At 34.8% G+C, this 16,846-nt stretch overlaps 1 protein-coding gene across 5 annotated transcripts in view; it reads left to right on the forward strand.

Moving 5' to 3' along the window:
- LOC136035427 (DNA-binding protein P3A2-like) overlaps positions 1–16,846 on the forward strand; it is a 78,215-nt gene that overhangs the window by 7,828 nt on the left and 53,541 nt on the right. For all 5 annotated transcript variants that reach the window (XM_065717224.1, XM_065717227.1, XM_065717228.1 and 2 more), the window contains exon 2: positions 7,982–8,236. In XM_065717224.1, coding sequence (XP_065573296.1) covers positions 8,014–8,236 — 223 coding nt within the window. In that variant the 5' untranslated portion in view covers positions 7,982–8,013. The remainder of the gene's footprint in view (positions 1–7,981; positions 8,237–16,846) is intronic.

The raw sequence follows: 16,846 nt of genomic DNA on the forward strand, positions 1-16,846 counted from the left end.
GTTTTACCGGATTAAAAAAAAGAAATGTTGTAGATCCTTCATATATGGCGTTTTATTTAAGAAAGATTGCCTTTGAATAACGCTGCACTTCAATGTGAGACCAGGGACTCCTCAAAGTTCCATGGTTTGACATAATTTTTTTTTTTTTAATTTGGCCATTCAAATTAATTGAAAATTCTGATGAATTCGTTTTTTTTTTGCATTTTGTAAAAAGAAATGATATAGTGCAAAGAAACGAAATTTAAAGAGTTTAAACAATTTTAAGGGCTTGTGCGTCCAAACCTGATATTACTGTATCGCTACTAACAGTGTAGCCACTGATTTTGCCGTCCTGTGTAACAGTAGCTTCCCAGTGCGCAAGACACACCGGAAACCCCCTTTTATAAACTTACGATTGTGTTTGAAACATTGACGTTGACCAATTGACTTGTGAACAGGGTTGCCACCTGTACCAAAAGTCGCTATTTTAACACTATTTCATTATGTTTAGCATGTACTGAAGGTTGCTAAAATAGCGCTAAAGTGCTATATAAGCACCATTACAGTCAATTTTTGGAAAGAAATGTTGTAGATCCTTCATATATGGCGTTTTATTTAAGAAAGATTGCCTTTGAATAACGCTGCACTTCAATGTGAGACCAGGGACTCCTCAAAGTTCCATGGTTTGACATAATTTTTTTTTTTTTAATTTGGCCATTCAAATTAATTGAAAATTCTGATGAATTCGTTTTTTTTTTTTGCATTTTGTAAAAAGAAATGATATAGTGCAAAGAAACGAAATTTAAAGAGTTTAAACAATTTTAAGGGCTTGTGCGTCCAAACCTGATATTACTGTATCGCTACTAACAGTGTAGCCACTGATTTTGCCGTCCTGTGTAACAGTAGCTTCCCAGTGCGCAAGACACACCGGAAACCCCCTTTTATAAACTTACGATTGTGTTTGAAACATTGACGTTGACCAATTGACTTGTGAACAGGGTTGCCACCTGTACCAAAAGTCGCTATTTTAACACTATTTCATTATGTTTAGCATGTACTGAAGGTTGCTAAAATAGCGCTAAAGTGCTATATAAGCACCATTACAGTCAATTTTTGGATGTAGCACCGAAAATCGCTGTGTAGGACTAAGATTTGGGCAAGTTAGCACTTCGGGAACTGTCCATGGTCGCAACCCTGCTGGTGAACAATGGATTGGATACGACACTATTAAAGCCCTGAATGGCTTTTTGCAGTATCAGAAATATATGTTCATTCCTCCACGCATGGACTGAACCCCATTTACAATGAGGTCAATCTTGGAAAATTTGGAGTACTATATGAAAAATTTCAAATTCATCAACGAAACTTGTGGCTATTTTTACTACATTTATTCATGTATAAGCCTATAGTAATAATTCCTTTTCGTATCGACATATTAGTCCAAATGAAATCTTGATTGAATATTAAATTTGTCTATAAATTCTAACGTTCTGATCTAACTTAAACTCCTATTTGTATCTGTTTAAAAGCCAAAACGCCTCCAGCGTTTATTCATCCACCAATGGTAGAAATACCCCCTTTTCACGGAAATCATGAAACTATATTAAACCATATTTGAACTCGTTCAAAAACTTTTCCATAAATATATGCATGAAAATGTTTGGATAACAGATATACTTGTATTATCGCCTTTTTCACGGTATTGCCCATACATGGAGGATTGTTAGTATCACCTCAATTGTCGGGGCATAAACCAACACAGATAAATCTTGCATTCTTCCACCAATGGATTGATATAAACATCGTAATCATTCGCTTTTTTGTATTTTTTCTCCGCTGTTTTTTCATTGACTTCCTAAATTTGACTTCCCAATGGTTCATATTAAAATATAAGAATATATAAAATTAAGTGTGTAGGGTCTTTAAACTTCTTCATTAAAATTTCTGGTGTAGAACCAAGTGGTGTCAACATTTTTGTGTGTCATTCTCACTAACAGATTTCTGCCAAGCGACTAAAGTCATTGCTTGGTGTAAGAGAATTGTATATTTTTCTAACTCTACAGTTTTTGATTTTTTAAAAGTATCAGAGTATTGATACGCCGGTACTCGTGTATTAAAGCTAAAGTGACCACAATATGTTCTTGATCTGTAACAAAACCGGTTTTCTGTGTGCACTCGGAGATAATCAGCTTAGCCTGAGTGAGATAAATTAGGCTACTATGAAGGTATATTCTAATTAAATATTTAATAGCCTACAAATAGAGTTGGTTAGGTTAGGTATTTAATATAGTGCGTTCTGGGCGGCCTGCTATCCATAATTCCCTGTTGTAGTTTCCATAATTTTATTACTAAAGTATTATATTTGTATCAAATTTCGGCATATTTCATTAAGACTAACCTAACTTCACTTCTTGAGTTTGATTGCTCAAGTAAATAAGTACTAATACGTCGTTCCGAAGCATAGCTGAGGAAGGACCCAGAGGTCTGGAAAACCTTACAGCCGTTCTGAAAGCATTTATTAAAGATTATGGGATTACGTAAGTAATGAATGGGTAATTTTAGTAGTATCCAAAAAGACCAGACAGTTAAGCGTAATGCTCTAAGCTTGTTTGAACAAAATACATATAAACGCAATAAAGATTATGATAATATATATATATATATATATATATAATATATATATATATATATATATATATATATATATATATATATATATATATATATCATGAAAAGAGAAATTACCAATGCAACAGCACAAACACAGCACAAGAGACAGAAGGAGAAAAGGAAGACTGTTTTCCTAAATTAGTGATTAATATAAACCAGCACTTGAATGAGGCCTTAACCCTACTCATCCATACAATCACATAGGTCAAACAGCATAGCCAAACACAATCAACCATAAAGAATAATCCATGGACAGGCAGTCATGTCGTCAATAAGTATAAGTCGTCATTTACCAAACAATAGAAAAAATAATAAAGACAAATAATTCAGAGGCAACAACCCAACACAAGGGCTCATCAGGAGAATACACTGGCCTATAGGGTTTCGCCACTTTAAATTCTCTACCCAGCCAAGTGTTGTGGCTACCACAGAATATCCATGGCATCCCCGTGTCAGGTATCACCCCCAAAATACATGCCTATGAAAAAAAAACCCAGCAAATGTAAAACAACCAAGTAACACCAAAACAAGCTTATCCTGTTAATATATCCCTCTTTTTAGCAACAACAGGTAAACTAAATATGATAAAATTTACCAAATCACAAGTATTAACACATTGCAAAAAAAAAAAAATAATGAACTAAACAATTATAGAATTCATCTTTACCATGTGGCTATTTTTTTTTAAAAATCCGCTCCAATTCAAAATAAATGGCGCTGCATCATCATTTGTCGAACCTCCGAAATTAGTTGAAAATTTCTTTAAGTATTTCCAGATAATTCTTTTGATATTTATTTAAAATTTCGTTATAATGAAAACTAAATTTTTTAAATTGCCAAGTTAATTTATTTGCAGAAAAACCTCTTGATATCAATTTTTGGCTTAAGATTTTACATCTATTTTCAAAATCAATATAATTACTACAAATCCTTGCATAACGAAGTAACTGTGAGAAAAACGCAGAATATGTGATATTTGAGTGTATATTACTTTCAGGGAATGGGAAACTAATCACTTCAAAATCGAAATCATCCGTTTTATTATACATTTTAAAACTTAATTTATTATTATCACAAATATTAACATTTAAATCTAAGAAATGATCTTCATGACCAGCGCCATGACTAGGTTCAAGAGTAAGCTCTGATGGATATATATTTTTAGAAATATCAATGAAATCCTTACAATTTAAGACCAAAATATCATCTAAATATCTTTTATTATTTGACAAAACATGTTTTAAATTATTTGGATTATTCTTATCCATCATATATTTATATTCTAGTTGACTTAAAAACAAGTCAGCTATAAATGGGCTGGCATTCCCCCCCCCATGGGAATTCCCACGATTTGCTTGTACAAATCACCACCAAATCTTATATAAGTATTGTATAAAACAAATTCTAATAACTCAAAAATCATATCCAAGCTGTAACATCTCAAGTTAACTGTGGTATTAAAGCAATTTGTCCATATAGCTTTTTTATTATAAGTGTCTATTTTTAAGAACCTTTTACTAGATAAGAGGAAAGGTTTCTTGATAACAGTTTTTAAATTATCTAACACTACATTAAGTGATAAATTAGTATACATTGTCGCAAAATCGAAAGACTCAATTCTTTTTGCTGAAACCATTGTTAAAGACTATGTCACCTGCAGTGAATTATTAACACTCCAATATGGATTAAAATTCGAAAACTTTTTAATACCAGAACAATAGGTTTTAAGTTTATTTACAATTTCCTTTAAAATTAAAGAGAGGTCAGTAGCAGCAATGAGGCTTGGACATTTAACTGCTCCAGCAATAAACCGTGGTTTAGGGGGATTCTTATGAAATTTTACAGTCCAATATAGGAAAGGGAACTTTTTATCATTGTCATTTATTTTAATATTAAAATTTTTAAAAAGTATTTCTTCAGTCTTGTCAATTAAATTCCCATCCTCTAAATTTACCTTTTCGTAAACATTAGTTGTGCAGAACTCCCTTTTTAAGATATCACAATACAGCTTCTGACAAATTATGGCAAAATTATTATTAGCTTTATCCACTGGCACAATTACAAATTCATTCTGTAGATTAGCAATTGCTTGTTTAATCTCCGCATTATAAAATAATGATTTAGTGTTACTATTTTTTAAATTAGAATATATTTTATTTCTTATTCTACTAATAATTAAATTCTTCCAACTTTGAAAACTCTCTTTACTTTTATTCTCTTTCTTACACCACTTATCAATAAATAAATCAAAATCGTTTTCCAAGCCATCAAGAACACTCGATGGTTTCAGATGATGAGAAAGACGGAAATTAGCCCCTTTATTCATTATAATTTGAAGATCATCTTGCTTTATTATTGACAAGTCCCCTGTTATAACATGTTTGTAAGTAGGATTTACAAATGGGCCAAGTTGCTTACAATTACAAACCGGTTTCCAATTTATATCACTATCTAATCTTTTAAGTATTAAATTATAATTAAAAATAATTTGCCCAATAGTTTTTGAAAATTTATAAGTTAAAACTGGACTATCATTATAATTCAAATTACTAGGAAGGGCCTGTTTCACATGCCGCTGATTTAAAATTTCTGGTAAATTAATATCTTCAATCTGCTTACAAGGAAAATTAATAGGTAAATATAATCTGTTATCCTTATTACCAATCTTATCAAACTTTTTCTTTTTTGAAATAAATTTCGTTTTAGTTAGAATGCAAATTGTATCACCTATTACTTTAAAATTATATTCAAGAGCTGTATTATTCTTAACAATCCAGAAAAGTTTGATTAAATTCCTCTTGGATAAATTATTTAGACATTTTATTACAGAAATCAATTGTCCGGACATTGTTTATAAGACCCAGATAAGCCCATGACACATAACATCAGTAAATCGTGTTTTGGTGGCAGATCTGCTACTCGGTATATTTGTTTATTGGAAGGACTAAAATCATAACCTGAACTGTTCTTGGCCACCGTTCAATTTCTAGCGCGTTTGAAAACTGGCATTTCCGGATAATCTGCCATTATTTTCAAATCTGTTTCTACATAAGCTTATTTCCTTTTGTTGTTTTGTTACATAGCTCTGTTTAGTTGTATATGTTTGCGAAAATGACATATATAGGTTCCTGGAATGGTGTTTTTGTTTTGCTTTTATTGACTGCTTTATTAACGTAAATTTACATTAACGTAAAATTTTACGTGTATTCCACGTAAAACTACGTGGAAATATACGTTTTTACCTTTGTATTCCGTAAGTTTGTCGTATGTTAGATTAATTTACCACCTGAAAAATGAAAATGTCCCTTGATTCGATTTCGACACCCTTTCCAAGTAGCCTAATATGGTTGTTGCTATTGAAATTGCCCCCAGTCTTTCCCCCGCCCCTGTGCGGATATAGCCTTAAATTGTGTAGGCCTACGGTACACGATTTTTCTGATTTTTTTTTTTTTTCAACTTGGCATTAATAAGTACAAAAGTCATGAAAATCAAAAAAAGTCAGTTAACTTCTGTATGTAGCCTATGGCTATATGTAGGTGTTAGGAGATAGAGGTGGGACCCAATTTTGACAGTAGGGATTATTTTTGGAATGAGTGTTGAAGAGCAAATCGAATGGTATGTTTACATGTTTATCTTTCAGCTAGTGAATTAAGACAATATTTGACAAAATCACTTTGGACCCTTTTTTTCATATTAGTTGATTTCAAACAAAGTTTTTCTGAGGAAAGTAAAGAGTGAAGTTGAAACTTAAAACTAAATGAGCACACAAGTTGATTATTTATTTTATACTGAACGCATTATTGCAGTAAGAAGAGTCCTCTCACCCACTCATGTTGCACGCTCAGTCCACATATACTCCTCAAAGCGAAGGAGGTTTAAGGGGGCAATCCTTCTTCAATACTCATGTGAAGATCCCAACGTGAAAAGTTGGAAACCTCGGGCTTAAGATGTGTACTTATTAAGGCTTCAGACAAACCAGCAAATAAAGACAAATCCGTGACCTTCCTTTTTAGGAAATAAAAATAAGAAATCCAAAAAGTTTTTCAAAGAAAAATTATGACCAATATAATGCCTAAAACAAATGGAAATTACGTCGTATTATAGGTCAAACATAAATCGAACAGAAATTATTGTGAGTGAAAAAATTGAATCTAAGGCGAACAGAAATTAAAAAGAATAAGGAAATTATTACAAATAAGGGTGGGAATTTTGTTACTTTCAGAATGGTTTTACCATTATAGAGGAAAACACCAAAGAAAGAAAGATTTGCAGTACTATTCAAGTTCACAGGAAAGAAAGAGCAATTTCTTTGATTAAATACATTTTCGACTTTCCATATGGATTTACTATTTTAGAAGGACATTTTTCGTTGCCATTTTACTTTCCGATAATTTCGTTCAAAAGTGTAGAAAATTGGTGCCTAAATGAAATGCCAGTTGGTAATTTTCGAGCAATTTCTTTAATTTACTATACATTTTTTAGATTTGCGACTCACTGCTGTGAATGGATTTAAAAGGGAGCCTTAGTTTTTTGAAACTACAATAAAGAAAGAAAAACTATTCAGAATATATTTTGTGTTCAGAAAAGTGTGGATGATCTCTATGGATTTTAAGGGATGGCTGTTCCTCTCTTATTTCTTAGACCAATTTTACACTGAGTCAGTCCATTGCTTGGATTCACTTCGCTTTTGCACCGAGTCAGTAATTTGATCCAAGTACTTTATGCTTTGATCATGTTTTTGCACCGAACTAGGAGATGGCTCGTTTCTGCAACGAGTCAGGACTTAGCTTATGTTAGTACTGAATCGGTCTGCAGCTTTAGCTCGTTTTTGTACCAAGTCAGAATTTAGTTCTTTTTGCCTCAAACCAGGATTCAGTGTCTTTTTGCACTAATCACGACTTATTCGCTTTGAGTCAGTTCTCAGCTTGTCTTTACACTGAGTCAATATGGCTTGTTTTAGTCTGCATCGCCGAAATCCTTAGCTTGTTTTTGCAGGAAATGTGGATTGACTCCTTTTGGATGGATGCTCAGGACGCTTTCTAGATGCTCAGTGATTTTGTTTTTTGGTTTATGTTTTGACAGAGACCTAAATTATGAACAAGCCTGATAATGATACGGCAAAGGACTTTTCACGTTTATCTGAAGAATTGATGCTTGAAAATTCATAGCTGTAGGTGAGCTTAAACACGCTCTTCTAATTATATCCGACGATTAAGCCGACGTAGGGAATTATCCTAAAAAGAGTAACCGTCGTACAAACTATAAACAGCTTTCATAGCAAATGAACAGTTATCTTATATTTTATTTTACTTATTTCGTTTTCTTTATGCAGGTTAGTCGCAGAAGTCTTGCAGAAAAACACCGATGGTTATTATGAATACGGCAAGCAATATGGGCCTCGACGCTGCCCAAGTAACAATAACCGAGGCCCATCATAGGAATTCGAATGAAATGCTTGACGATGGAATGGATGGAGATGGCCTAGGATCCAGCGATGATGACTGTGGCGGTGATGATTATGATGATGGCTCCTATCTTACAGATGCAACTGCTAACGACGAAGTCACAGCTCAGCTGGCAGCAGCAGGTAAATACGTGCATTTAAGTAATTAAATCAAAGATAGAGCCAGGGGGCAGGGGCTTATGAGGGTTGTTGGGCCAATGCTCCCTTCATTGGAAGACACCTTATCGAAGGGAACTTTAGAAAGTGGTGGATAGAGTTAATAGAAAACAATTATTGAATTGTATTCTCGACTCTCTCGATAGTAGTTTTATTTCATTTTTTGGTGATTTTTTCATGAGGAGAATGAGGAATAGCAGAAACCTTCCTTAAACCTTTGCATCCCAAAAATATATTGTATTACGCTTAAATGTTGTGTTTTGTGCTGCCAAGACTGCGATACAGTTTTTTGTAATGTATCCGTTGAGCAGTGTTGTCAATTGATAGGGGTAGTTTCTCCCCTTGATTTTTAACATTTTTTTTCTAATTTTATAAAAAACTAAAAAAAAAATATTTTGCCACCACACCTCCCCCTCCCAGTATTTTTGGGAAGTGGTGCCAGTGCAGATGAGTCGTCAAAAGTATACACGCGATCTGATAATTGTTTGTGCTGCGTGCGCACGATGCATTTCTTGCATCAAAGAAGCGTTTTCTTTGTGATTTACTTTAATATTTATTCCTTGATCAATAGGTCTGACTGGCGGTGAAATGTTTCTGCAAAATAAATGATCCAGATTAGAAATTGCCATTGTTTGACAAACCTAACCTACTTCGTTAAAAGAAGAAAATAGTTGTAGTCGAAATTTGAGTTTGAACATCGTGAGGATGCCGAAATTAAAAAGACAGAGAAAATCTGTAATTTAAAAAAAAAATTAATTGCTTTCCTTAGAATTCTGGCTCGTTTTCGTAGTTAGAGTTTATGTGTTACTGTGGATTCAGTAAAGAGCAATATTTCTCCCTAGTATTGTTTCATTATTATTCAAATCTTTTTATATGGAATGGACATTCATGAAACTTGGGGAACGAGTCATTCGGTCGCAAATGAAAGTAATAGATTTAGATTTAAGAGGCGAAACTGATTGGAGGACAACCTGCTATCTTTAACGCCAGATGTGCTCCAGCCCAACGTCAAACCTTCATATTGCGAAATCAAAATTTCGAGACACCGGTAGGAACAAGAACGGTTGAAAGGTCTAAAAACCGCATCTCTACCGCTGACAGGATAAGTACTGGTCCAGACACGCCTTTGTCGTTTACAATAGGCTACCTACTATGCTACTTGAAACTCATAGGCTTTAGCCATAGCTCTCAAGTCATCATTTCTACCAAGTTGATAATTCAAATGAATCCGAATGCAACTTCATTTTTTAGCACTGAAGTATTTTTAAGAAAATATAAGTTCCAAATTTGTGGCTGTTTCTGGCCCGTAACTCTAGCTCTGCTTTCTGTTTTATCGGACTAACCTGTTTATGGGACTCTAGTTCATACTAATTCAGAGTAGCTTCGAAGTCGCTTTGGATCGAGTCTGAAAAACCTAAAATAGTAAGGCCTTTAGTCTTACTATTTTATTTATTTACTATTTTATTTATAGTATATTGTAATACTACGCGTATTACAAAACGCGTAACATTTGTTATGAGTGTAGTTAAAACGAAATCGCCGTTATCGAGTGTATTTAGTAAAAGTATTGTATATATTTTTGTACAGTTTCTAAAAATTGATTACAGGAATTCGCAACTTACCCAAGTAATGTCTTACCTCTGCTATGCATTGTTTTTCTTAATGTCAACTATGTAAATTTTGGTGTTACAGCTGTGGATTTAAAACAATCCCCGGAATAGGAAGTTACCTCAACTTTCTGTATCAGTGCTGGTATCCCGTCGCTATGGAAACGTCTGGTATTGATTTGATATATTCGCTACTAATCAATATAAATGTTGAATGCTGGTTTCCTAGTTATGGGAGACCCATCGAAGTACCGCTATCTTTGTTTTGGAGAAAAGCGCCAGCTTAGTGACCGACGCTTTCTCGTAATTTTAAGATGCAAAATCTCAGAGCTGAAACTGGACCATGTCCGAGAGTCATTCGGGGAGGGATACAGTTATTTGTGGGCTGTCAACTACGATAAAAGACAGTTTTATTGTTTTAAGCATTAAATCACGAATCTTTGGCTCCCATAAGATCCAAAGATTTTCTCCATATTTTTGGTAGTTCACCTTTTCTTAGAAGTTATATTTCCTGAGATACTACACCCCTCCCCAAAAAAAACAACATGCCTATGGTTATCCTCCTCCCTCTGGTTGGAGGTCGACTTGAGATTGATAACTTTTGAGGTAATTTTGCACAAATGGCCATTCCTGATAATCAGTCGGCTGGCGGAAATAAAAAACCTTATGCACGTACACACATACACATACGCACACATACACATACACACACACACACACACACACACACACATATATATATATATATATATATATATATATATATATATATATATATATATATATATATATATATATATATATATATATATATATATATGGCTATCGACCCTTTTGTGCAATCTAGTAACCCCTAAAAAATGCACTAGATAAGAGGAACCTTGATTAAGTGGTAAAATCTCGGTGCGGACAATTAGTATTTTACGAAACATTTTAGATTTTTCAAAGGGTAAGATTTTATGCCCTGTAAAATTTGCTTAAGGCCTCTACTTTTTGGGGGCTTGTATCAATTATTAGGGGAGAACAACCCCTTTCTGCTCTTTTACCCAGGCATCCGGTAAAAACGGACAAAACTGTATAACACTGACGGGTAAAACCGTAAAAGACATGAGATAAACATGAAAAAAATCAGGTTGGTTCTTATTTCTGCTTCGCGGTCTAGTGCTTGCAATGTGATCCTAAATTTGTTTGGCTTTGTCAACTGTTTACCAACGCATCCCTCTTTCGTTCCAGTGTTTGCAAAATGTGCTATCATTTCCATGGTTAAAGTTTTTTGATGAATCGAAGTATATATCTACAAGTAATTTTAGAAGTGTAACTAGAAATGTAAACTAGTTGAAAAGAACCGTCGTGACATGACGTTGTTGGCATTTTAAACACTTTTTTTTAATGCAAACGTCTTGCTCAAGCCAACCGGGTTAAGTCTTCCAAATTCGTCTTTTTTTACCAGTAATAAATCCATGAATTATTGCTAGCCTACTACCGCTAGACGCTCGTCACTCTGTTAATTAAAACATTGGTAAATTCTAAGTTATTTTATCTAAGTACGATTTCAGTGGCGTATGTAGGGAAAATTTATGTGCTCTGTACAAGAGCTTTCTTTCCCTTTTTCTCATTTTATCAACTACTCGCTCTTGCCCTCACTCCTTCTCTTGCCCTTTCTCTCTCTCCACTCTCCCTCCTCTCATCACTTTCTATTCCTCCCCTCTCTCCCTCGCCCTCTCTCTCTATCTTTCTCCCCCTCCCTCTCCCTCTCCTTGTGGTTCGCTTTGTTTGATACCGAAATGTTGGTGTCGATATCAATACTGAAAAATGATTAGATATCGGTTGTAGGAAAATACTAACTTCATAATTGCTTCTTTCGCTCCACGTCTGAAACTAAAATAACGTTTCTATTATTTATCTTAATTTGTGTTATCAAGAATGTACTGAACTATTGTTTTGTGTAAATTAATAGCTACTGGACTTATTACATTTTATGATGGGTGCCAAAAGAAGTCGTTTTTTTTTTAAATAGTTCGTGGTAACGAACCTCAATTAAGGAGCGACAAGGCTCAATAGTAACCGAAACTTTAAAAAACGGCATTTTGATACAAATAGATATATCAAAAGAAGTGGGTTTTTTATGCTTATTTTAAATATAGAAGTTTCATCAAATTTAGTCTTACTCATCAAAAGTCACGAGCCTGAGAAAATTTGCCTTATTTTCAAAAATAGGGGGAAACACACTAAAAGTCATATAATCTTAATGAAAATCGCATCATCAGATTCAACATATCAGAGAACCCTACTATGGTGGTTTCAAGCTCCTATCTGCAAAAATATGGAATTTTGTATTCTTTATCAGAAGACAAATCACGGATGCGTGTTTATTTGTTTATCTGTTTTTGTTTATTTTTTTCCAGGGGTGATCATATTGACCCATTGGTCCTAGAATGTCGCGAGAGGGCTCATTATAACGGAAATTGAAAATTCTAGTGCCCTTTTTAAGTGACCGAAAAATTGGAGGGCAACTAGGCCTCCTCCCATTCTCATTTTTTCCCAAAGTCATCAAAATTTTGAGATAGTCATTTTTTTCAGCATAGTCGAAAAATCTAATAAATATGTCTTTGAGGATGAATTAATCCCCCACAGTCCCCACGGGAAGGGCTGCAAGCTATGAACTTTGCCCATTGTTTACATATAGTAATGGTTATTTGGAAGTATACAGACGTTTTCAGGGGCGATTTTTCCTGGTGGGGATGGTCGGGGGTGACGTGGAAGGATCTTTACATTGGGGAATTTATCGTGGGGGAAGAGATTTTCATGAAGAGGGTGCTTGATTTTTCGGCATTTTTTTTATAAAAACAATGAGAAAATAAATAAAAAGGTTTTTTTTTCAAATGAAATTGAGGAATAGCATTAGAACTTAAAACGAACATAACTTATTACGTATGTGACGGGGTTCGTTTCCTCTCCAATATTTCGCTCTTAACGCTAAAGTATTTTTAGTAATTTCAATAGAGCCATTTATTCTAATTAAACGACCTTTGTGATTCAGGGGCCATTCTTAAAGAATTGGAATAAAATTCGAACTCTAGTGTAAAAGCGAGGGAGGTATTCACGAGGGGGAGAACCCCCTCTTATATATTATAGAAATATACGAATATAGAAGTTCGTTAGGGGAGTTAATTCGTAAGTTATGTATATTTATTACTGATAAAATCGTTCGTAAATAAAATTAAAAGTTCAAGTGGTCTTTTTAAGTAACAGAAAAATTCGAGGGCAACTAGGCCCCCTTCCTTGCCCCTTTTTTCTCAAAATCTTCCAATCAAAACTTCGAGAAAGCCAAAAAAAGCCATTTAGCGAAAAAATAAAATTTATATGCAAATTCCGTTTCAATTATTCATGTACGGTGAGCCAAAATCAAAACCTCCATTAAATTCAAAAACGTTCAGAAATTAAAGAAAAAACCTTATTTCGTATTATTTTGTATATGAAAGGGGCTGTCCCCTCCTCAACGCCCAGCTCTTTAAGCTAAAGTTTTGAGTTGTGAGAAAGAGTCAAACTTCAAGTCATTTGCTACATAAAAAAAAAAATGGTTTGAAGTCAAAAAGGTGAAATTCTTCTGTGAGCGGGACAAACTTTATGGTATGAGATTTTGTCGAAAGCTTTACTAACTTGAATTACGCCCTGGAGTCCTGTATTCTGCTTAATTGTAGAAATGCTTTTAGCTGGAGTTGTTAATTTTGAATATCCAAACACTGTGATATAAAGCAAACAGAAGCGTGAAGTGAGAATTACTGAAATTTGTACTTTAAGAATTGAATAGACGTTTTGGCAGCAGAATCAGTGTCGGAAGAGGTGACACTGGGGAAAGCCCAAAGGCTTGAAAGCTCCCTTTGATTATTTAGGCACGGTCTTTCTAATTTCTCTTTAATATCTTATATGTTTGCATGTGATGATCCTGCTGTTTATGCTTCATTGAAATCACTAAGAAATTCCCATGTAATCGTTCAAGCCCTTGGCTCTAAATCTACTTAATATTCAATTTTAGACTCTAGGTGGTCCAGCAAGTCAGATTTATGACGAGACTGGAAGGGATCAAGGGAGTTCGGACTCCTCCATCCTGCCCAAGTGCATTATAAATTGGTGGAATCAGGATAACCAGATACTGTTTTCCCTCCTCCCCATAGGGTAAGATAACTCTGGAGACTAGCAGTCGAAAATTTTTCAAATCGCAACAGATTTGGATTTTGGGCTCTTGAGTGCAGGCACACAGACAGAATTGTGTTCAGAGGGGCAGAACTTCGAGACCCACTAAAATCGGTGCTAGGAGACAGGCAAGACGCGCCCCCTCGCTTTTTGCATATTTGCATATATCATTTTGATATAGCTGTATCAAAATTGCAGACTTATTCGTCAAACCATTTCTTAATGCCGACGACAATTTTTTTTGTCTTTTAAGTCGGAGGGCTTTCCACTAATTCATCAGACCAGTAAATCCTGAAAACTGGTATTCAGGGGAGGGTAATTCGGGGAAATTTTATTCGGGAGACGAAATTCTTAGAATTGTAAAGATCCTCCCCGAAAGTGAGTCGCATACACCTCAAATAGTCTGCAAGCCTCACGCTGCAGATCTTTTACTAGTCTCATTTGTTCCAAATACCGTCGCATTTTTTCTTTAATTTTAGGGTGAAAATATTGGCAAATATTGGATTGTAGCGTGATATTGTTATTCATCAGCCAAGCAAGATTACTTGCTGTTCTTTGCCTGCTACCGATGTTCTGAAAGATCTTCCGAATTCTTAATCCCGACAACTAAAAGAAGTGCCGCAAACTTTTTTCGGTAGAGTTTCGGTATATGGCTCTCAAGCTCTGAACAATCAATCGATTTCGCACCAAAAATGACCGAGGTTTTACAAATTATTTGAAAAGTGGAAACACTGATTACTTGCCCTCATCATTTCAGACCTAGCAACAAAGTGACATGGCAAAGGAAAAGTACCATGAAGTGCCATGGATAATTAAGCGTTCAGGATTACTTATGCTTTTAATATTGGGAAAATATAGGATTAACTCGCTAGATAATCGGAATTTTTCCAATTTGGCCTGATAATCAATGGGCAAATGGAAATCCCCTTTTTCCTTGCGTTCTTAACTATGTCGCAAAATTTGATGTTACATTGGTTTCCTGTGCAACTGAACACTCGTGCAACTCGACCTGTCTAACACAACTCCAATTCAATTCAACTCCCCTCTAACTCCACCCCCATTTACCTCAACCCTGTTCAGTTTGAATCCTCTCCTATAATCGTACCCTATTTGACCAAACCTCCATTCAGCTCAATTCTCTTCAAATCTACAATATAGCTAAAAAAAAAATATAATTCAGCCAGTTTTGTCGGAAGTATAAAAGTTAAATGGGGTGTAATGGTCTTTATATATTGGTTAAATTCTTATCAAAGGGTTTTTTTTTATGCTGCTTACACATAAAAAAAAAATCAGTCTTAAAAAAACTTGCCGTTAATACTGATTCAGGAATGATAGCTATTATTTAGATTCATTTTAATAGTAAAAGTTTTTCGTGGGAACAAATTCTGTGAGTTTTTAAAAAGAGCTGGAAACAGTAATAAATCTCTTTTTTTATTTTTTATTTCTATAGTGCTAATGGGACACTAGAACATTTGAAACCAAGATCATTTGAAGGCTAATACTCACATCAACAAGCTTTTTATAATTTCGTTATGGCAGCGAGATCATAAAATTCCTTATGGCAAAAAAATGTAACTTCATTCTCATTTATGAAGTATAAATGCTTGAAACCATGAACAGTCTGCCTCTGAAATCTTCATTGTCGAAAATCCTCAAACTGGTGTTTAAAATCCCCATCTTGAATGGTAAAGGTAAAAAATGGTAAGGTAAAGGATACGGCATTAGACTTTCCAGTCCGTACCGGCGGTGCTGATCTCCGTTTCTTGGCCCTTCAGCCAGGAAGTGCAATGGGGGGGGGGCAGCCATCCTGTGCTTTCGCACACCCTTCCTGTTTACCTTCCCCAGATGGGGAAGCATCTTGAATGCTCCCCATCCTAATCTCATTTGGAAGTGGAAAATCAAAAAAAGGGTTTTGAAAAAACTACCAAGTGAAAAACAATCATTCAAACACAAAGCCTACCCGTTAATGGTCGATGCGGTTTATTTTTATCTTAACGCTAAAATGAATCATGAAATACGTTTATCGGAATTTCGAAAAAGAGCTTGATACCAGGACGTGTCTCTTTTTTCTTTTTTTTCCAATGCTAGCGGGTCACTGAAATATAGTAGGGGCATTGAAATGGGTAACCATCCAAGGTTCTCGGAAATTGTGTTTTATTTCTTCCACCTCATCAAAGTGTGCCTTAACGGGTCCCTGGTTTTGATGTTACATAGCACACTTCACCTGAAAGTTCCAAATGAAAACAACAATTGATTCACTTTTCAAACCATCTTTCTAAATATAATAATCGCTACCGTCGCAAATCTTCTTTTCTAACTTTTTCGCGGCAGAATTTTTTAAAGCTTTTAAAACCTTGCTTTTTTCCCTATTCCTCTAATTTATTCATCAAATTCGTTCATAATGTTGTGATATTTGGGTGTTCCTAGACTAGAGACTAAATTCTATCAAAATGTCAGCCTTATAAAATTCACCTTGCTGCAGTTACAAAATAATTACGAGTGGAGATTTTACAGTCTGACATCCACAGTAACTTAGGTTTGAAGTTCCAAGTTTGTCATAGAAACTTGATCGTGCAAATCAGGATCCGTCATTACAAATACAACCTTGCATGAACGCAAGGGTAGGGGGCGTGGGCCCGTGACCCCCATGGACTCTAAAGATCTTTACGATTACTTCCCTATTTTCTTAAATTGTTCATATAAGTCACCTGTTCTTGTTTGTTTGTTCATCCCCGTGCAACAAATCCCTGTGCGCCTGTCTGATCCTACAACTCTT

This window comes from Artemia franciscana, chromosome 14 (assembly GCF_032884065.1).
Source record: "Artemia franciscana chromosome 14, ASM3288406v1, whole genome shotgun sequence".
Taxonomy (NCBI): domain Eukaryota; kingdom Metazoa; phylum Arthropoda; class Branchiopoda; order Anostraca; family Artemiidae; genus Artemia; species Artemia franciscana.